This window comes from Colias croceus, chromosome 9 (assembly GCF_905220415.1).
Source record: "Colias croceus chromosome 9, ilColCroc2.1".
Lineage (NCBI taxonomy): Eukaryota > Metazoa > Arthropoda > Insecta > Lepidoptera > Pieridae > Colias > Colias croceus.
Genome location: NC_059545.1, coordinates 6,210,301 through 6,232,544, shown reverse-complemented (window position 1 = coordinate 6,232,544; position 22,244 = coordinate 6,210,301). Strand labels below are relative to the sequence as shown.

The 22,244-nt window shown below is 33.6% G+C and overlaps 3 protein-coding genes across 9 annotated transcripts in view; 2 read left to right on the top strand and 1 right to left on the bottom strand.

Annotated features, from left to right (window-relative positions):
- The first annotated feature begins 2,566 nt into the window (after nt 1-2,566).
- On the top strand, nt 2,567-6,725 carry LOC123694432 (ATP-dependent DNA helicase Q4). 3 transcript variants are annotated; one of them, XM_045639871.1, is made up of 2 exons: nt 2,567-2,575; nt 2,782-6,725. In XM_045639871.1, exon 2 carries the CDS (start codon nt 2,822-2,824, stop codon nt 6,695-6,697), a length of 3,876 nt encoding a protein of 1,291 aa, XP_045495827.1. In that variant the 5' UTR covers nt 2,567-2,575; nt 2,782-2,821; the 3' UTR covers nt 6,698-6,725. The 3 variants fall into 3 exon arrangements, with proteins under 3 accessions (XP_045495827.1, XP_045495826.1, XP_045495825.1); XM_045639870.1 differs by having other exon boundaries at nt 2,571-2,679; XM_045639869.1 differs by lacking the exon at nt 2,567-2,575 and adding an exon at nt 2,577-2,693.
- A 7,123-nt stretch (nt 6,726-13,848) lies between these two features.
- On the bottom strand, nt 13,849-19,947 carry LOC123694322 (cAMP-dependent protein kinase type I regulatory subunit). 4 transcript variants are annotated; one of them, XM_045639725.1, is made up of 7 exons: nt 19,691-19,947; nt 18,624-18,785; nt 18,188-18,388; nt 17,344-17,563; nt 16,823-16,945; nt 15,924-16,098; nt 13,849-14,014 (listed from the first exon to the last, which is right to left on the bottom strand). In XM_045639725.1, the coding sequence occupies exons 1-7, from the start codon at nt 19,859-19,861 to the stop codon at nt 13,930-13,932; spliced, it is 1,137 nt and encodes a 378-aa protein (XP_045495681.1). In that variant the 5' UTR covers nt 19,862-19,947; the 3' UTR covers nt 13,849-13,929. The 4 variants fall into 4 exon arrangements, with proteins under 4 accessions (XP_045495681.1, XP_045495682.1, XP_045495683.1 ...); XM_045639726.1 differs by lacking the exon at nt 19,691-19,947 and adding an exon at nt 19,494-19,567 and having other exon boundaries at nt 18,624-18,779; XM_045639727.1 differs by lacking the exon at nt 19,691-19,947 and adding an exon at nt 19,332-19,487.
- Nucleotides 19,948-20,823: 876 nt separating this feature from the next.
- Nucleotides 20,824-22,244, top strand: part of LOC123694319 (nucleoprotein TPR-like) — a 28,374-nt gene continuing 26,953 nt past the window's right edge. For both annotated transcript variants that reach the window (XM_045639722.1, XM_045639721.1), the window contains exon 1: nt 20,824-21,024. In XM_045639722.1, coding sequence (XP_045495678.1) covers nt 20,847-21,024 — 178 coding nt within the window. In that variant the 5' untranslated portion in view covers nt 20,824-20,846. The remainder of the gene's footprint in view (nt 21,025-22,244) is intronic.

Here is a 22,244-nt window from a genome sequence, read left to right as displayed (position 1 = left end):
TTAGTTTATTTAGCATAAATAATAATTGTCTCATCCAACAATGCTTCTGAATGACGTTGTTGGCAATTTATCAACAAACTCATGTACAAAAACTAACCTTTTGCACAGAATATTACAGCATACATAGTAGCCTTGGGAAAACTTCGTATTAACAGTGGCAATACCAAGTTAGGTGTGAAAGTGATAAAAAACATGAACTGGGCAAAATTTTCTTGTTACACGTCAATGTTCATACCGAAATCTCCAGTGTATTAGATATAAGCTTCTTGTATAGGTCTACCAGAATCTGATGGCATATTTTTATTTAAGAAATAGAAGATTTTCATGTGGCAACTTATTTGACAACTATCAAATTGGTTGTCAAATTATTTGTCTTTTTTGCAGTTGATGAATAATTTTTAGGATTTTGTCTAAAAAATCTTCGAAAATGTCGAAAATGCCGCTGCGATCACAAGCGAGATGTGTTGTTTATATTGTTGATAAGAAAACATTCGATGAAGAAGGGTCCAACACATCACAATTTTCAATTTTGAAGATTTTATTGGTAAATTGGACTTACCCGTTTTGATACTTTAAATTAAAAAAATATTATATGTAGGTAACTATAATATTGTTTGTTGATTAGAATATACTTTTATGAAAACTTATTACAGGAGTTTCCAATACGGCTATTCTTCAAGTCAAAGCTGTCCAAGTCAATTTTATAATGTGTATCTGTTAATACTTACGAAAATAAACATAGTTTTATTTTATTTTTATTTTATTTTATAAAAAAATATAAGCAGTTTTGATCTACATTATCATTATATCGATATTTTCACATGGCATACTGGTAATAAATATACAAATATAGGTATGTGTAAATAATAATATGTAGTACCTGTATACTGTATAAAAGTAATATGTATAATTGTACCTATATTATACATGTAAGTATGTACCTACCTACATAATATTAAGTGGATATATCATTATTAAGTACAGTATTGTCCACTTAGGTAATGTGACTAATGATATTGAGGACAAAATAAAAAATAAGCAGTATCAAGATCGTTCAGTCCATTTTCCCTAGGGTTGCACACTCAAAATTTTGATTTCCCTAATTGCCATCAGATTCTGGTTTACCTATACCTACCTATATACCTATTGCTCCGAGACAGTGTTAGCAACCTGAAGCGAATCGATTATTGTACCAGGGGCGTAAAATTATCGTAAATTTAGCATATTTGGATAGAAATTATTGTGTTTTTAGGATAAAGTCAATTATAAATAAATAAATCATATAAATTGTAATATTGATAGGTATGCAAGTTCTCTACAGTTAATCTTTTTTAAACTACTGCTGTCAAATCAACAGGACACTGAAACCCATTGGGTAAATATAGGTAAACCAGAATCTGATGGCAATTAGGGAAATCAAAATTTTGAGTGTGCAACCCTGGGGAAAATGGACTGAACGATCTTGATACTGCTTATTTTTTATTTTGTCCTCAATATCATTAGTCACATTACATAAGTGGACAATACTGTACTTAATAATGAGATATCCACTTAATATTATATAGGTACATACTTACATGTATAATATACAATTATACATATTACTTTTATACAGGTAATACATATTATTATTTACACATACCTATATTTGTATATTCATTACCAGTATGCCATGTGAAAATATCGATAGAATGTTAATGTAGATCAAAACTGCTTATAATTTTTTATAAAATAAAATAAAAATAAAATAAAACTGTGTTTATTTTCGTAAGTATTAACTTATACACACATTATAAAATTGACTTGCTTGCTGAGCTTGGACTTGACGAATAGCCGTATTGGAAACTCCTTTAATAAGTTTTCATAAAATTATATTCTAATCAACAATTAATATTATAGTTACCTAAATATTATAATCTTTTTTAATTTAAAGTATCAAAACGGGTACGTCCAATTTACCAATAAAATCTTCATAATTGAAAATTGTGATGTGTTTGACCCTTCTTCATCGAATGTTTTTCTATACACATTATAAACAACACCTCTTGCTTGTGATCGCAGCGGCTTTTTCGACATTTTCGAAGAATTTTTAGGCAAAATCCTAAAAATTATTCATCAACTGCAAAAAAGACAAATAATTTGACAACCAATTTGATAGTTGTCAAATAAGTTGCCACATGAAAATCTTTTATTTCTTAAATATAAATATGCCATCAGATTCTGGTAGACCTATACCCAAAATTTCACTGTTCCCATGAAAGTTCGATATGAAACACGTCAAAATTTCATATTTGTATGGGTGAAATAATATAAATTCGAGAATTTTGCATGATAGAAATTATCGCACGATAATACTATGCTATCGTACATCGTACGTAGGCACAAAATTATCGTGTTTGTACAATAATTATTGTACGGTTCCGAACACTGCTCCGAGAACGAAAAGTGTCACAATTGACAGCATGACAGACCCGACAGCTGTCTGTCACGCGTCTGTATGACACTGTGGTACCTATGACAAAAGTTTTGACAGGTTTTGACATTAAAATTTATTATTGGAGGGAAGATTACAAAGGTGTCCGTTCTGTGAATCTTTTGACTTTTTTGTTATAATTAAATTCTTAGTTATATAGACAAGCCAGTAATACAATTTCGAGAGAATTACTCACTATAATAAATGTAGTGGCTAAGTGGTTTGATACTATGATGTTAATTTACTTGTGGATATGTAGTTACTGAGTGTTGTTGTGCTAGCTATTACCTTTTCTTTTTAACTTTTAGATTGGTACCTAATTTATTTGAAGAAATACCAATTGACGAAATGGATTTAATTGAAACTATTAAAAAAGATAAAGCATATTTAAAATGTAAAGCTGTTGTAAAAAATTGGGAAAAGGAATTTAAATTAAAAAACTCTAGATTACCGTCGAAATTCGATATAAAGGAAGCACCTGCAAATATTAAATATGCATATAAAAAATACTTTCAACTTAAAAGTGCAGCTCTTGAAGATTCCTTGTCAATTTGTGATTTTGATGATGTTCCTGTGGAATCTCCAGGTTCTCCAAAAATTATAGAATGGCAAGCATTAAACAATGAAGCCTATGAAAATGAACAAGAAAAATCTATACCAAAATTACCAAGTGCTCAAGAGTTAGATAATATCTTATCAGCAACATCAACAAAAGAAAATAATTCAAAACTAAGTCCTTATACTGAAAATTTGTCAAAAAAGTTATTTCACAACAGTAAATTTTCACTGCGAAATCCGAGAAAATTATCATTATCAAAACGTTTATCGCAACAAACAAGCATTGGTTTTGATGATTATATAGCTCCATTAAACAATTCAAGTACATTGATATTGGATGCAGGAAATATGTCAGATTTAAAAGAAAAATTGAACAATAATGATACCCAAATTGATTTTAAGGAATCATTTTGTACAGCAAATAAAGTGGATACAAAATCTGATAGTAGCAAATTTCTTCAAAATGACTTTGAACAAAATACTTTTAAAGGTATGTTTTCCTCAATTAATGTATTAAAAGATACGTCTGTAAGACAAATTAATTCTGGTTGGTTACAAAGAGCCATTGGACAGAATGTGTCAGAGAGTATTCAGACTACAGATAGAAGGGAAACATTCGGTTTAAGTAATGTTGTAAAGCCAAGCATCTCTGAGAAAACTACTGATTATGTTGAAAATAGTGAATCAGAAGATGAAAATATAACCCTTAGTAAATTAAAACCAGCTCTTAAGAAAAGAAAATTAACAAATAACTTTGATGAAAATATTGAAAGGCATGATAACAGTGGTTTTGAGTCAAAAGATGCAGACAAAACTCAAGTTCAACAAAATGAAATCAAATCTAGGTCTAAAAATTCCAAATTAAAATGTTCTCAAAAGGCAATTCACAGTGAAAGTAGCAAACCACCTGATATATCAGAATTTTTACCCTTTGGTTTAAAAGAAAAAGTATATCCAAGACATTCCAATGTTGCAGATATCCTTAAAAAAATTAATGAAAAGTCTAATGAATCTCAACCAACTGAAGATAATTTAGAAGATAAACTACATAGAAAGATGCAAAATGGTACAATTAATGAAAACTATGTGAAAATTAATATAGAAAAAAAAGTTTATGCAAGGGGGAAAAAATCGATCAAATTTTCAAAGTATAAAAAGCAGTTGTGGAAAGATAAAAAAGCTCTTCATGCTGGTATGGAATTTCCAGAATCAGGTAAAGTTACATGTTTTAAGTGTGGTTCTGGTGGTCATATGGCTCGTTACTGTACTGCACACAAAGAAAATGTATTGTTGCCCTTAGACAATTGTGAAGAAGGAGACATTCCCACTCTTGAAGATATGGAAAAAATTGTAAATAAAAAGTCAAATGAAGTCAACCTTGATGAAGAATTACATACCTGTGTATTCGAGGCTAGTAAAATCCCAGACAGTTTTTTAAAATTACTTGCAAATACCTCTGAGAATACAGATGTTATAAAACCTATTTTATCCAAACCTGATGAAACTTCTGAAGATTTGCATAAAGCTCTGCAATTGTTTGGTCACAGTCAGTTTCGCCCTGGACAAGAAAAAGCAATTTGCAGAATTTTATCAGGGTTATCTACACTGCTAATATTATCAACTGGCAGTGGAAAATCATTATGTTACCAATTGCCTGCATATATTTATAGCACTTACTATAAGTGCATAACATTAGTAATATCCCCACTTGTTTCATTAATGGAAGATCAGGTACTTAGCATGCCTGAATTTTTAAAAGCAGGATGCTTACATACAAACCAACCTCCTACACAAAGGAAGAAAATTGTGGAATTACTTAAATCTGGGCAAATAAATATACTTCTTATATCACCTGAAGCACTCGTCTCCAGTGATAGTTCAAATGGTTTTGCAGGTTTGTTTAAATCATTACCACCAATTGCATTTGCTTGTATTGATGAGGCTCACTGTGTATCTCAATGGAGTCACAATTTTAGACCAAGTTATTTAATGATTTGTAGAGTATTGCAAGAAAAATTAAATGTTAAGTGTATACTTGGCTTAACAGCTACAGCTAGCAAACCAACTATCAAAAGTGTTATTGAGCATATTAAAGTACCTGATGGGGTGGAGGGTGTTGTTACTAATCCTTCACTACCACAAAATCTTTTTTTATCAATGTCCTATGAAAACGATAAAGATAAAGCATTAGTTGCATTATTAGGATCTGAGAAGTTTAATTCTTTTCATTCAATAATAGTTTATTGTATAAGAAGAAATGAATGCGAAAGAATAGCAGCTGTATTAAGATCATGTTTGTCTGAACCTGGTAAAATTAACATGGAGCAGCAAAATAAAAAACGTAAAAGGATGTCTTATATTGCTGAATCATATCATGCTGGAATGTCAGCTGCTCAACGGAAGAAAATACAAAAACATTTTATGGATGGCACTTTAAAAATTATTGTTGCCACAGTGGCTTTTGGTATGGGTATAAACAAATCAGATATACGATGTATCATTCATTATAATATGCCACCAAGTTTTGAATCTTACGTTCAAGAGGTAGGAAGAGCTGGACGTGATGGACTTCCTGCATATTGTCATGTACTATTGAGTAGTTCTGATAATGATAAAGATGAACTACTAAAACATGTTTATTCTAATTCCATTGATAGGCCAATTATTAGAAAATTACTTGAAAAAGTTTTTATTCCTTGCAAATGTGTACCAGAAACAATATCAAATAACAGTAACTCAACAAATTCATTAAAATGTAATGGACATGAAGTTGGTATACCAATAGATAGCACAGTAGAAGAACTAGATTTACCTTCTGAAAATATTGCAACATTACTGTGTTATGTTGAATTGCATAAAAAAAAATATATCAAAGTTCTAAATAATGCGTATACAATGTGTAAAATATCATCATATGGTGGTCCAACAAAAATACTAGAAGCTGCCAAAGGTTGCCCACCTCTTGCTATGGCATATTTAGTTGAAGGAAAAAGAAATGCTAATGTAACAAAGCAAAGTGTTCTAGAATTTAATGTAATTGAAGTTGCTGCTGCTATAGGATGGGAAAGTGGAATGTCAAAGTATCACTTAAAAAACTTAGAGTGGACTGTGAAAGATGGAGTTTCAAAACGCTCATTTTTAAAAGTAGAATTTCACACTCTTGGTTTTCGAATAAAAGCGCCTGGAGATTTAAATTCATCTGAACTCGATGAAGTTTTAGATGATTTACATAAAATTGTTCATGGTCAAGAGAAAAAAATGTTACATCAACTTGAAGAAATCCATAACTCTTTTCATCAACTTTGTACTAATTCCTTCAGTGTAATAAGTTCCTCAGATGAGATACTAGAAGATAAATCAAATAAATTAAAAAAAATAATTGATAATTATTTTGATAGAGAAGAAAATTTTCCTGCTCATATAAGTTTACAACCACGACCATTGCATTACGAACAAGTGGCAGCTGATGTGAGGGCGCTAATTGCTACGTACAAAGATTGTAAATTCACAGGTAGAAGCATAGCAAGAATATTTCAAGGCATATCTTCTCCGAACTATCCAGCCTTGGTATGGGGTCGTTGTAAATACTGGCGTTCACATTTATCTGAGGACTTTAATGGTTTAATTAAAATTGCGACTCAACAAATCATTCAAATGAAATTGTAAATTTAAAAAAAATAAATTTAGGAAATTATGCAATGTCTTTAATTCTTCCTTTATAACTCCCTGAATATAATATCATCCATATTATTTCGTAGAATTACCTTCACAGTTCACACTCTAGCTCAAGTTATTAAAAAATTGATTAGGTGTTGAACATTTTTTTGTCCGGATGTTAGCCGGCAGATTTTAGTGTCTGCAAAAAGGCTAGATTGGAATTTCCATTTACTGAGCGGGCGGAGAGCTACCTAGTTGTTATAATTTCTAGGTTCTTGGTATGATCATTATTATGACTTACATAAAACTTACGTTGTAATTTGTGCCAACTTACCTACCTAGTCCTAACATATCTATTTATGACTAGCTTCCGCCCGCGACTCCGTCCGCGCGGAAAAATTAAGAAAAATAAAGATTCATTTTTTTCTACGTATTTTTCCGGGATAAAAAGTATCCTATTTTATGCCCAGGATAATAAGGTACAATTATACCAAGTTTCATCAAAATCGAACCGTTAGTTTTTACGTGATGCCTTCACATACAGACAGACAGACAAAAATTTTTTTAATCACATATTTGGGTTTGCTATCGATCCAGTAACACCCCCTGCTATTTATTTTTTCAATATTTTCAATGTACAGAATTGACCCTTCTACAGATTTATTATATTATGTATAGATCAGGGCTTCCCAAACTGTGCGTCGCGACATTGTCCCGGGGGCGTCGCATGTCCATATTTCCCCGATAATCTGGAGCAATATGACTGGGTCAGAAATCCTTTTCAGTCGCCACCACCATCAACACTTTCAACAGAAGAAGAACAATTAATAGAATTGTCCTGTGATTCCAGCCTAAAAATTCAACATGACAAGGGCAAACTGTTTGAATTTTGGACCTCTGTTTCTCACGAATATCGTGCCATCGGGACTGCTGCATTAAAGGTTTTATTACCATTTGCGACTTCGTACTTGTGCGAAACAGGCTTTTCTGCAGTTGCAGTAATAAAAAACAAGTACAGGTCAAAAATAGACGTAGAAAAGGAAATGAGAGTGGCAATTTCCAAGCTGAAGCCCCGAATTCAGAAGCTATGCTCAGATAAGCAAGTACATCCTTCACATTAGCCAGCTAACAGCTTTATTTTTTATTTTTATGCTTCTGTTTTGATTTCGTTCTTATTTTCTAATAAAAATTATAAATGTCCAAATAGTATTTTTCTGATAACCTGGGGTTGGTACTAAAATTGCTAAGTATTTTTGGGGGCTGGGTTGAGGGGCGTCGTAGAAAAATGGTAAAAACCAAGAAGCTTATATCTAATACACTGGAGATTGCACTATGACCATTAACTTGCAACAAGAAAATATGACCTAGAATGACGTCAGTCATGTTTTTTGTCTCTTTCTGTTGAGTGACCACGTTGGTTTGTAAATTCAGGATTTTTCAAAATAGAAAAAACTAAAAATCATGGTCTATAAATAATAACGACATAGGTTTAATTTTAACAGTATTTATATTATAATATTATGGTCATACTTTATAGGTACATACAATTTTAATTGGTATAGAATGATAGTTTTAAATAACTTTTGGCTACAAAGCTTGGATATGAACCGATATATAGCATTAACATCCTTTGTAAATAGAGGAAAGTTGTGTTTTGCATCAGATGCTGTTTACCAAATTGTAAGCTACTCAGATCTTCTTTTTAAACGCATTGCTTCGACGGGTCAATTTCAAGCCAAAATCATCAAAGAAAAACTGTTTATAGCGGCCTTGCACTTTCAGCTAAATTTACAAAGTTTATTTTTCAAAAGGTATTTTTTTCTGGGTCGTAATCCTCAGTAATCTTGATGGGCACATATATTTCTTTTTATTTTACTTTTTGGAAAGCTGAAATACGTAAAACAAAAAATATAAGGTAAGTTAAAAAAGTATAAATTTCAATGTAAAAACGAACAATCTTATGTGAGTGCAATACCGATGTCGTGTGTTGTTTCATTACTAGTAACAATCTTTAAAATGGTGTTCTAAATTTTCATCATAATATTGTTATTACAATATATTCTCCTCGCTATCCATAAAAACTCGTCATCATGGTTACCTTACTTGTTAAATTTGTTTATTGAAAACTTGTTGAAAAATGATAAAGTATTGGGGAAATAACAAATTTAACATGACTGCTTACTAAAATGATGCTTAATTAGACAATTTTTGCCATTGAAATGATTCTAAACAGGTCAATGCTGGAGTATTGAGGAATATTGTAAATAACGTAAATATACACTTGCCTGTGAAATTCTATGCCAGAATTTGGTGTCCAAACACTTCTGCAATTTTGCACAATACAATGCATTCTTTATATTCGGAAAATATTCATTAAATAAGCAACAATATTAACTTAAATATTCGAATCGACGCAATTTTTTTGACACACATGCCATATTGACAAAGTGAGAGTTGCTACAATTTTATTATGGTGACTACCCATAAGCAGGGAGTATCGCTTTTTAATAATTGGTTCAGATACTTATTTTATTTAGCATAAATAATAATTGTCTCATCCAACAATGCTTCTGAATGACGTTTTTGGCAATTTATCAACAAACTCATGTACAAAAACTAACCTTTTGCACAGAATATTACAGCATACATAGTAGCCTTGGGAAAACTTCGTATTAACAGTGGCAATACCAAGTTAGGTGTGAAAGGAAAGTGATAAAAAACATGAACTGGGCAATATTTTCTTGTTACACGTCAATGTTCATACCGAAATCTCCAGTGTAGATATAAGCTTCTTGGTAAAAACCCAAGGGCGTCACAGTACAAATAAGTTTGGGAAGCCCTGGTATAGATAATGAATCAGGAAACGGGGTCAGTAATTTAATTAAAATGTAAATCCAGGGGTTCCCAAACTGTGCGCCGTACAAAGTTAGAGGGGCGCCTATTATGCATCTATACTAATAAGTATTATAAAGCTGAAGAGTTTTTTGTTTGTTTGAACGCGCTAATCTCAGGAACTACTGATACTGAGTGAGGCAGAACTACGTTTGCCGGAATAGCTAGAAGAAATATAAAATCCCACCAAAAACATTTTCATGTAAAATGTTGCCCAGACGAGCCCATATGACTCGCACTGTCAAAAAGTTATCAGATCTCATGTAGAGCCAAGCTTCTAACACTACACGCCCTAACTCTACAAGGCCTAACTTCACAAACTCTACACCTTAGTCAAAATATGTGGCTTGGCCATTTCGCTACATTCACATCGGCGTAAGGTGAAAAATTAATTCACTGTTCATTACTTTTGTGTTATACAATAGTTCTTGTAGTAACGAACGGCCAAGCCACATATTTTGACTAAGGTGTAGAGTTTGTGAAGTTAGGCCTTGTAGAGTTAGGGCGTGTAGTGTTAGAAGCTTGGCTCTACATGAGATCTGATAACTTTTTGACAGTGCGAGTCATATGGGCTCGTCTGGGCAACATTTTACATGAAAATGTTTTTGGTGGGATTTCATTTCTTTTTGTAAGTTGTTTGTAACAAATTTTTTTTTCTTTGTTTTTTGGGGTGTATTTCTTGCACATCAGAGACGCCTTTTTTATAGCCCACTCTCTTGTCAAGGACAATTTTTTTTTATTTTTAGCTACTGTGTGGACGTAAGAGGCAGGAGACGTTCGCAACACTTCTATTCATTCATATTTATAATATGATCTGATCTGAAGTATATATCTCAATATAAATGTCGATTAAATTTTTAATTTTTTTTTTTTAACAAGGAGTACCTATACATATACATATATCTAGGGGAACCAAGTTTTAGATTATTAAATTAGACCTCTAGCGTCATCAAAATTTAATTTAAAATTACAGGTCTCATACAAACTCCCCTAGTTTAAGGGGTTGGGGGATGAAAGTTACATGTTTTATAATTTTTTTGTTGTTTGTGTGCTAATACTAGCTTACGTACAAAATTTCAGCTTTCTAGGACATTAGGAAGTACCTTAAGAATTTTGATGATCATCAGTGAGTCAGTGACGAAATTAGCGTTTTTTAGATATAAATAAAATCTGAAGTATAAAAGCTAATGTAATTAAAACTTAATATTTTCAATAAGTCCGCTATTGACAATATATCCCGAAAATTTTGTTGATCTAGCATAATCCAAACCCAAGTTATGAGGGTTCAAAAAAACGTCGAAGCGCTTCGAGAAAAGGTAGGTACTGCCCGTCCGCTTCTCTTTCGCTTGGCTCGTCTTGGCGGGGGCACTACCGTGCCCCCAGATCAAGGTTTCAATACATAGTGAAAAAAAAAATATTATTTAATTCTTAAAAGGAAGAAAGAAAAACAAAATGTTTAATTCAACGAAATTAATATTTTTATCTCATAAAGTAAAACAAAGTGTACCGATGGACAAACTCAGGGTAACGTATGGTCGGAATAGACATAAATGACCTTTCATTCATGGGACTCTGCATTGATAACGATCAAATGAAATAATAAAAAAATAAGTGTGGCACTCGAAGACTGCCGCGGTAAAGCTATTGCATAGCATCCCTGTGCCGGTTGGAGTGGGCGGTGTAAGGTTTTTTTCGTTACGAAATTTTTACATTCGGTCAGTCTGAGATAAAAGCTATGCAATAGATTAAAAATTTCTTAATTAAAACGGTGTCGCATTTTAAAGGTCTCCTAATGAGATGTAATATTTTATGATCATAATTAAAATAAGTTTAATATAACACTAATTAAACAATAATACAACAATTCAAAAGTTATGAAACGAATGTGCTCCGCTTTTAGTTCTATCGACCGTTATTATTTTTATTAATTATCCTCAACAATTACTTTATTTGCGTTTCTCTAAGGATGTCCCAGAGTGTTATTATTGCTATTATATTAGAACATAAAAGGATTTAACATTATTATTGCGTACAAATGTTACTTACATTAGTAGGTTTAAACCAATTAACAAAAGATAGGTATATCGGAAGAATATATTACAATCGTTTGGACTTCTTTATGACTATACCTAGTCTATAATACATCTAGTAAAAATATCCAATTCGCATCACAACACGCACACATTACAAAGAATAATATAATTATTAGTATTTTTCCTCAATAACACCTTTACACATAACATAAGCTCTCTGTGAATAATTAAAAACTAAATATAAATATTATGAATAGAAATATGTAAAACAACATTTTCTTCAGTGAAAAAAATATTATGACTTTCAATATCTAAGTACATATTCTTGTAGATATTTAACATAACAGGTTATTTATTGAGTATAGAACGGGAACAAAAAAGACGCAACTTCGAATTCTTAAAATAATGCGGATTATTCGATTACTTTATAAACAATATAACACACCTATTCTAGTGCTAGTAAAATGGACATGATAGATAACTGCTAGATTAAAATGCATTTAACATGTACATCTAGTATTATTTTCAATGTGAATAAAAATCCTGCTACAATACGTAATTAATAACAGCTATCATAATATATGAGAATAATAAAACTTAGATTAAGTATTGGTATTGCATGTATGAATTTTGGCAGTATAGATATATTATTATAATTTATAACATTAAATAATTTTTGAACTTAATTTTAAAATTTAGGAAGCAATGTGTATAATTAGATAAATAAACATCAGTTTTAGGTACTTATTATAAATATTAAACGATAAAAATAAGCAAATTGTATTCAAAATTTGAGTCTGAGTTTAAAAGATTATTATTAAACAATAATGTTGGTTACAATCCTGTTTACTCGTTTTGATATGAATGTACAGTACTGCAAAATTAATAATGCGCATGCAGATCTTCGCTAATTATCGTATTTCCAGAAACACCCGAATCATTGAATCGTAAGTGCCCTAAACAATGCACTTGCATCTTGCACCTTGTTCAAAAGAAATAGGAGTCAATTCAGAGTCGAAAACAATTCAGGCGATAGATGACGGTAGCCTGTCAGTCAAAAAATTCAAAAATTCGTCAGTCGTCCATTGAGATATTATACATATGGAGACGACCCCGCCTACATCACTTATGTTCCGCTCAACATACGCCATATGGCGTAACTGCACGCTCATTTTTTATTTGTTTTAAAGTGAAACGCATCAAATATGCCTTCGTGTGTGTTACGATATTGCACAAATAATACGGAAAAGTGCAAAGGAATAACTTTCATCGGTAAGTACTTAACTAGATAATAATTTTTAAAACTTAGTTAGAGCAAAAAAATGGCGCACAGATTTTGTTCGTGGTGTCTCCTCCATACGTATTACGTAGTAATATTATCTCAATGCAGTCGTCTTTATATATTGGTGGTTACCGCACGTATTATCTCTGTATGGAATTATATAGATCTGCTGTTACATAACCTTGTTAGTTTTGTTTCAAAGTTGAATTTTCCGATAAAATGATTATTTACACAGGTGGCAGATAGCAGTGGGGAAAGTGAAAATTGATAAGAGCATAATGAAAGTTCTGATCATTCTACGATATCAGAAATAGAGATAATCCCTGATTCCCTGAATTAAATCCTTTGGACTGAGGTTTTAATGATTAGAATTCACAATTTAAATGTAAATCAGTATTTGAAAATCATTTTGACGTGATAACGTGTTTAAAATCGTTTTAGTCGGGTGACATGTTCAGAAACTTGTTACTTGTGTCACACCAAAACCTCACGAGCGCGATCGCAGGTATAACGAGAGAGAGATGGAGAAATCGATACTTTTGTATGGAGTGTCCGGGGTGTGCTTCCATACATCCATCATTACGCCAGCTTCAGTAAGACACTTTAATAGTTCTAAGTATAGAATTTTCCAAGTAAATCAATACGACAAATATATATTCGCAATCGTGTCGCAAGGCTTATCCTCGCTATTAACTTACATTGAATTATCGAAAAAAAATTCGTTACTATCTCTTTTATCATAAAACCACAATAAAACTCATAATTCTAATAAACTATGCATGAAGAAAATACATTTAACCACTCTATATATACATATCGTCTTCGGAGGCTCGGGGAATATGACAGTTGCCGAACAGTGACGAATTTTTCTATGCGCATTATCAGTTTGGGAGTACTGTACTTTATCGTGTTGCTTAACTAACGTAAGAGTAATAATTATGTAAAAAAAAGTATTTTTGTAAAACTCATTTAACACCGCGACCGCCTTAAATTAAATAATTTTTTTTTCATAATTACTATTAATATGTAAAGTTTTATACAGAAAGGGAAACAAAACTGTTGTATTGGGCAATGTTGCGTTTTAAGATGTCTGCGCATAGTCCAAGAACCCGTTCAAACCTGTAAATGACATTATTTATTAATTTTGTGCACTTTCGATATCGAAACTATGGATAATTTATACTATAATAGTAAAATTCTATGTAAATTATTCCAATAGTTGTATTCCGTCAGATCGTGTAAATTCGAGTCCCATTTACTGCAAAATATATTGTGGGATATTTTTCTAGCTCTAATTTTATTCCAATCACAAACGCTTGTTTCACCCCCTAATTTCGTAACCATATTCCGATCCATGAATTGATTACTTGAAACTCGTGAATGCCAAATGGACCATACAGAGAATAAGAACAAAACATTTGGAACGCGAACACAGTTCGGAACAAAAAATTTCAAATGCAGTTTTATTTCCTTTTAATAAAAAATGTTGTGTGGTTTTATGAAACCACGGTAAAAGTGAAACTTTTTTTCACACTATAGACATTTAACTAAAAATTATCGTATTTGTACGATAATTATCGTACGTATCGCGCTACACAGGCCAAAAAGTTTGAGACGATGTAATAAAAGTTTCACTTTAATAAAGGATTGTATAGTTTCAACAAAATTATCTACCTCCAGTATTTCAAATACTTCCTCTCCAGGGCCCATAGAAAATTTCCACCTTGTGTAATAGACGGCACGTACGTAGGGGTACTGCGCATGAGTACAAACACGTAAAATAATTACTACTCAGATACCTCATTTTTTACTTCTGCAGGTTTAGCCGTAAAAGAAATTTGCCGCCTGGAATACTTTATTATTCTTTATTTACTTTAACCATGGTACAAAGACGTTACATTTGTACTTACCGTGCTCCTTGGGAAACTTGGGCGTCATTTACATTATCTGTTATTAAAAAAAAGATGTGTGGCACTCGGGGACTGCCGCGGTAAAGCTATTGCATAGCATGCCTTCAAGCCACACCTCCGTGCCCGTTGGAGTGGGAAGAGTGAGGTTTTTCGTTACGCAATTTCTGTAGGCCTAGTGCGAGTTTGATCGAGTACGAAACGTTAAGGTAGCATTCGGATCTGGGCGGTCGCGACCCGGCAGCCGCTGCCCCGCAGCCACGACCGTGGTCGCGCCGCACCGCTTCGTAGGGAATTGTATGCGATAGTTTCCGACGCAAGCGACCGAGCCGCGCGGCCGAGGGGCGTGGCCTGCTCGCGACTTTGGCAGCGCCGCCGGGCCGCTCCGGAAGCAGTACGGTCGCGCTGCTCGTACGCGAAGAGTCACAATATGGCAACGTTTACCGATGAAAACGACGAGTTTTTAGTTGAATGAATTGCTAAAAATCTACCACTTTACGATCCTCGACTCAAAACCTATAAGGATAATGTTATGATATAATGAATCGATTTTATTCCTCTTTGATGATAGTAAGACCAACATTATTTGATCATCCTCTTCTTCGTCCTCTATCAGTCTCTTCACGAGTTCTCGCTTTCGTATATTTGACTATTATTTTGACTGAGTGCTGTTTGACTACTGCGCGTGGCAGTCGCTGCCCGGGTCGCGGACGCTGTTATCCGTAAGCTTCTGGCAGCGCCGCACAGCAGCGACAATGTTCCCGGCTGCAGGGCCGCGGCTGCCAGGTCGCGACCGCCCAGATCCGAATGCTACCACTATTGCGTCTGCGTCACAACCGAATTAGTATGGTAAATCGAACAGCGCCCCTAGCGGACGAATGGGGAAGCTTTGATTCCCCATACAAATTTCGCTGTGACGCAGACGCGATAGTAACGTTTCGTACTCGATCAAACTCACACTAGGCCTACGGGATTCGGTCCCCGCGCTCAAGGCCCGCGATAGAAGCTATGCAATAGCTTAAAATAAACAAGATGGCTGGTGTGAGCTGAAAACAAGATGGCTGGTGTGAGCTGAAAACAAGATGGCTGGTGTGAGCTGAAAACAAGATGGCTGGTGATACCTGGCGCGGTCGAGCTTGACGCACTTGAGCGGGCCGGCGGCGCGCACGGTGGCGGCGCGCGGCCGGTCCAGCAGCAGCGCGATCTCGCCGAAGTAGTCCGACGGCCCGAGCCGGCCCACCTCCACCGCCGCGCCCTCCGCCTCGCCGCCGCGCTGCTGCAGCACCACCGCTGTACCTGTCGATCATTGTGGTCTGCTTTAAAGTACTAAAGTTTTTTTTTTACTTGCCCATTACAGAAAGGTTTAAGTGTTAAAATCTATTCAGTACGTTGGTTAAAACCTATATTGACTGAATGTCTGCTCTTTAAATCAGTTAATAAGGTTATTGACTAAGGGTGTCGGTCAATATCCTTATTAACTGATTTTATCAGATAAAATCAGTCAATAAGGATATTAACCGACGCCTTTAGTCAATAACCTTAATAACCGTCAATAAGGATATTGACTGGTTCAAGGTTTTGACTGTAACATATAACAACGTGTTAAATACCTAGTATCCATTGTGACACATCCCCATGCATACTTTTGCACACAAATTTAAAAAGAAATCGTCTCTAAATTGACCCCTGCCCAGTTAACGCGAATTCAGAGTTATTAGGCTTTACTAGCTGCCGTCGCGCGTCATCATCAAAAGGGGAAGTAATCATTTAAACCTAACAAGACACAAAAAATACTGTTTAAGGTTTACTTTACTTTTTATGTGAAGTAAATATTTACAACTGAATGAAAAATAAAGATTTTTGAATCGGTATCAAACATTACATTAGAACGATTCTAAAAAGGAAAAGTTGCATGTCAACTTCCGCATATTTTACTTATTACTGTATTGTGTTGAAATTAAAAAAAAATGGAGAAAATTCGGGTATTAGCGCCCATAAGACTTCCGTACTTATAACATACCTTCAACAATAATGTAGAAATCGTTTCCAGGCTCGCCTTGGCGCACAATAGTTTCGCCGTCGTTGAATGACACCGGCTCGAGTGCATCTGCTACTGTCAATCGTTCCCATTTCTCCAAACTCTCTGGAATATTTTATGCCAGCAATTAGAATTATTGCTAGATATTACGAGTGGTCGAAATTCGATCAAAGTTATCCAGAGGAGTAGATTTATAATATGTATTATATATTACGTGCTGATGCAAATGTGTTTCATTTTTTTTTGTGATTTTACATCTTTAATTTTTTTTTATTACTGCAATATGCACTTAATCCAATAGCGTATCAAATTTCATCTCCTCCGAATATACTAATTAGTAATAACTGTATATGAATGAAGTCAGTTAAAAATATATCAGTATATTTAAATCGAGACAATAAGTTCATATGTATCATGTATGACAAATAATACGAAAGTAAATACGAAAGTGGATACAGTTTCAGAAATAGCTTATAGTAAGATTAATATAAACATAAACATACCAAGTATAGAAACCCTAGATAAGAATTCATCATACATGCGCCGTTTTCTTATAGTCGAACCCATTAATATTCTTCTGTAGGAGTCTCGATCGAGACCCCATAGTTTGAGCGGAGTTCTCGCACGCACAGTCGCGGCTCTCGGTGTTCCGTATATAAGAGCTAGTTCTCCAAAACTTCCACCCTCTCCTATTGTTGTTACCACTTCACCATTAACTAATACCTAGTAACAAACAATTGAATATCTACAAAGTCCTAGAAAATATACATACATTCCAAGAAAATTATTTATTTCAAATATCTTTGCTCTCAAACATGTGATAACTGCTGACCTAATCACTACATAGTATAAAACAAAGTCGCTTTTTCTGTCCCTATGTCCCTTTGTATGCTTAAATCTTTAAAACTACGCAACGGATTTTGATGCAGTTTTTTTTAATAGATAGAGTGATTTAAGAGGAAGGTTTTTGTATATAATTTATTAGGTTTCAGACAAAGCGGGCGAAGCCGTGGGCGGTAAGTTAGTTATTTATAAAAATAAAAAATAAATTGAATTTGTGATTCAAATATTATAGACATTTAACAAAAATATAAAATACACTACTAGCTTACCGCCCGGGCTTCGCCCTCTTTCTCTAAAACGATTTGAGATTTAAACTATCCTATCTCTCAAGTTGGATCAAACTGCACATGGTGTGCGAATTTTATTATTTATTTATTTTGGTAGGTAATCCAACAGCTTTACATTTTATAATCGGTTAAGTGGTTTAGGAGTCCATTGAGGACAAACATTGTGACACGAGATTTATATACATATATTAAGATAATAATAAACCGTTCAACACACCTCAACTTCACCTGAATCAATAATGTAAAAATTATCTCCCTCATCTCCTTGTTGTATCACTGTTTCACCCACAAGACATTGCACGGGAAACATGGCATCAAACATATCGGCCCTCTCAGACTCATCCAAATGTGTAAACAGTACATTGGAGGCAATAGCTCTTGACAGTGCCCCCATAGTCTTGTAATCCTTTGGCACAACCTACAATTTTCAAATTCAAAAGTCTTAATCTTATAAGGATTTTTTTTAAGAAGAAGCTAAGGAGCTAGCTGATGTTAATTGGTCAACATTGTCCATAGCACTATAAAATATACTGGTGCTGGTACAGGTGTTTACTAGCCTTTTAATGACAAATACACTCTTTTTTGAAGCTCCAATGTAGAAATTGACAACAAATATTGTAAGGATGGAAGAAAATATACACAATTGATTGCACCTTTTTCACATAGCTTGTAGCATCTTCTTCAGTGACTGGCTCGGCACTTATACCACCGCGTCTCCGAGGCAGCTGGCCGCCCAGTACCGGAAGTGGTGACAGTTCTCCATCTGCTTCACCCTCAGATGTTGCAGCAGCAGCTGCTGCAGCCTTTACCTGTTCCTGACGAAAAATAACAACCTTTAAACTGTGATGAAAATGTGGTTGTGCTTAATTATATGGTTTATGGTATTTAAGATTTTTTTTCCTCATAAACTTCAGTCTGTTATACTTTTAACTGTAAGATAGAATAATATAATCTTTACAAATGCATCAGGGCAATAATCAAATCATTAAATTAATGTTGAATAGGTAAGATATCCCAAGCAATTAAGTGTCTTGACACATACTTAATTTTTTTGGAAAATATTTAATCCATTTGATTTATATCATCTATTTAATGCAAAAAAAAACCAAAGTCTTTGTTATATAATTTTCTTATCTCCAAGAAATAAGCCTTGTTTTAACTTGTAAATATTACTGTTATTTCAATATGCTTAGTCTCATTATTAAAAACTTCAATACATAAAAAAATTGATAATTGTATATAAGTAAATTAGAATAAGGTATTTGGTGTAATTTGGAAAAGAGAACTGTAGAAGAGCTTTGATTATATTGGTAACATAATAGTTGAGCCACCAACACTTGAAAAATTGAAAATCATCTCACCATTCTGTTGATTGAAGAGGTATAATTTGAAATGGCAAAAATCGCGAGACTAGAGCGCGGCGAGCTTCGCCTTCTACGCAAGTGTTAAAAATTACGTAGTTATTAAATTTAGTTTTAACTCAATATTTATAGTCTAAATACAGACCACTTGAGGAATCTTACAAATCTATTTTGAGTCTCAGCTGTCAACTGGAACATCGATAGCATACACTAACACCACAACATCTCCACTACTCCCTCATATTTCGTATAGTTATTTATTGTATTATAGTTATGGTAGCTTTTCAAAAATTGGTGTAAAAAATCATGATTTTTTTAAGACAATAGTAATAATATCATTACTGTATAAACTAACTCACTCTTTCTAATTTTTGAAAATATTGTCGCAAAAATGTCACTGGATCATCGGGTCTATTTAGACAAAGTTGTACTATACAGTTTTTGAGTAATATTTGTATATTATGGCTCTGGATATAGTTTTCACATTGATGTAAACATTGTTCTTCTTCCATAGTATCCATATTTTTCATTTTAGAAACTTAAATGCAGCATACATACTAAATTTTTATAGATATACAATGAAAATTGACATTAGCCCGTTCACCCTGGCTCTGGCTTTTGTAATTTTTGAGTTTTGACAAGTGATTAGTGACGTCGAAAGAATGTTATGATGGATCCACACCAACCAGTTATTTATATGAGGTTGAAGTGGGTTGAAGGCTGTGGTTGAAGACGTGTAATTTTTATTGTTCAAAATATTTTAAATACCAAATTCACATACTACCTATAGATAATTTGACGATATTATAAACTGATCACGAAAGTGAAAAAAAAGACGTGTGGCAATCGGGGACTGCCGCGGTAAAGCTATTGCTTAACATGCCTTCAAGCCACACCTCCGTGCCTGTCGGAGAGGGGAGCGTGAGATTTTTTCGTTACGGAATTTCTGGATTCGGTCCCCGCGCTCAAGGCCCGCGATAGAAGCTATGCAATAGCTTAATAAATCAATAATCCCTTCAAATATCGATAGTTTTATAGCGCAGAAATTTAATAGCAATTCATTAATAAAAAAATGTTTTCTACTTCGTTCGTACTTCGTCAAATGTGGTCAAATGGAAAACATAGTCAAATGTCGCGTCGCATCCGCGTCGCGTCGTCGTACCTAAACTTTAACTAAAGGTTAATAATTGAACTGAAACTTCTTTATCGCCATCGGGGTTGGAAAAACATTTAGTGTAACATTTTTTCGTTACGCGTGACATTTTTCCGTTACGCGCCATCTTTTTCTTATCCCTACCATGCGTGATTCGACGTAATACTGTAAAGTTGCATAATTTATTGTTAGAAAAATAAGGTCTTATAGAAGTTTCACGTGTGTACACTAGTGCACGCACACTTTTTTATTTCTATGACAATCTTATACATATCTGTTACCAACGATATATTTTACATATATCTGTGGTTGCGCTTTGCAGTGAATAGCGTAGTGTCAAATGTGCTGCTGTTGAAGGAAAGATGGAAGCCGCCACAGAAGAAGCCGGTGGAAGAAATCACCTCAACAACGTTTTATCAGATACAGAACTTTCTAATTTGCCCAATAGTGTTATAGAAAAAGTCAACTCTTACATTGATCAAAAATTTGGCGAATATTTGACATCAAAAGCTTTATTTGAGACCACCAAATCACAAATTGGTAAGTTACCGGCCTTTTGTAATTCGCTAACGTGTTGGTCTCATTCCCCTACTTTTATACACCCTGATGCTTGTGTTAATATATAAATTTTATATATTATCTTCGGTATGAGCGAATATTACTGTTTGATTTACACGCAATTTAACTTCAAATAATATCTTTGTCAGCTAAATTTTTATTTATTTCCAAATCCCTTTCCCTTTATATCTAGTTATAGTGGAAAGATAACACATAAAATGGTGTCATATGTCGTCTTCTATGATATTTAAAATTCCATATTAATATTTCCCTCCTAAAAAGTTTTTGTTTTTAAAACTATGAGAGAGGAGAGTAAAGCATAACCCAAGTATGTAAATACTTGAGTAACGTGTGTTAAGAGTAGTGCGCAAGCTACTACTTAATGCGCAAGCTACTTTTAGGCCAAGAAGTTTGCCGGGCACTATAACTCATGCCTGGTTTCTACTTTCTATGTTCTTTTATGTTTATGATTTTGAGTGCATTCAATGTATGTAGACTTTTTATTAGTTGGATAAAATTGATACTTGATTCTCTGAATTCATAACTCAACTTCTATTGTAACTTTATTCACCAATGCTTGGTGTTTATTAGTGTTATAATGTAGTATCTAGACATAAATGCAAGCATGACATGCGTTAACGTGATTTGTCATACATACATTTCCCGTCTAGCCTGAGTTGCTATAACAGATTTTGTTTAACTTGCACCAATCTAAATGATCATGCTGCATGACAGTCACACTTGCAGGATAGAAAATAGGAAGGTTCATCAATCATCTACCAGCACATATTTCTGCGCATCATTCATTTCAATCATTAAAATAAGCAATCATTTATGCATGACACCACATAACAAACATGCTGCATTACCGTCTACATAACAATATCTAATGCTTTATTTCATTTCAGGCATTTTCGAAAGATTCATTCATGTTTTATTCTTACAAATTTTCAACATTTGATTAGATGTTTAGTAAATTCAATTTTAATATTGAAAGTCTTTTTTGCTTACATAAAATTTATTAGTATATTCTTAATGAAATCTTTAATTTATATTATTGTGAATTAATTATCATTATAGTGGAATTCTCCATGAAATTGTTAAAGAATAAATCTCTCTTTTAAGAGTGAATCTAAAAATAGTCTACTAGAGTCTTTTTATTGTAAACTAGCGGTCCGCCACGGCTTCGTCCGTGATACATG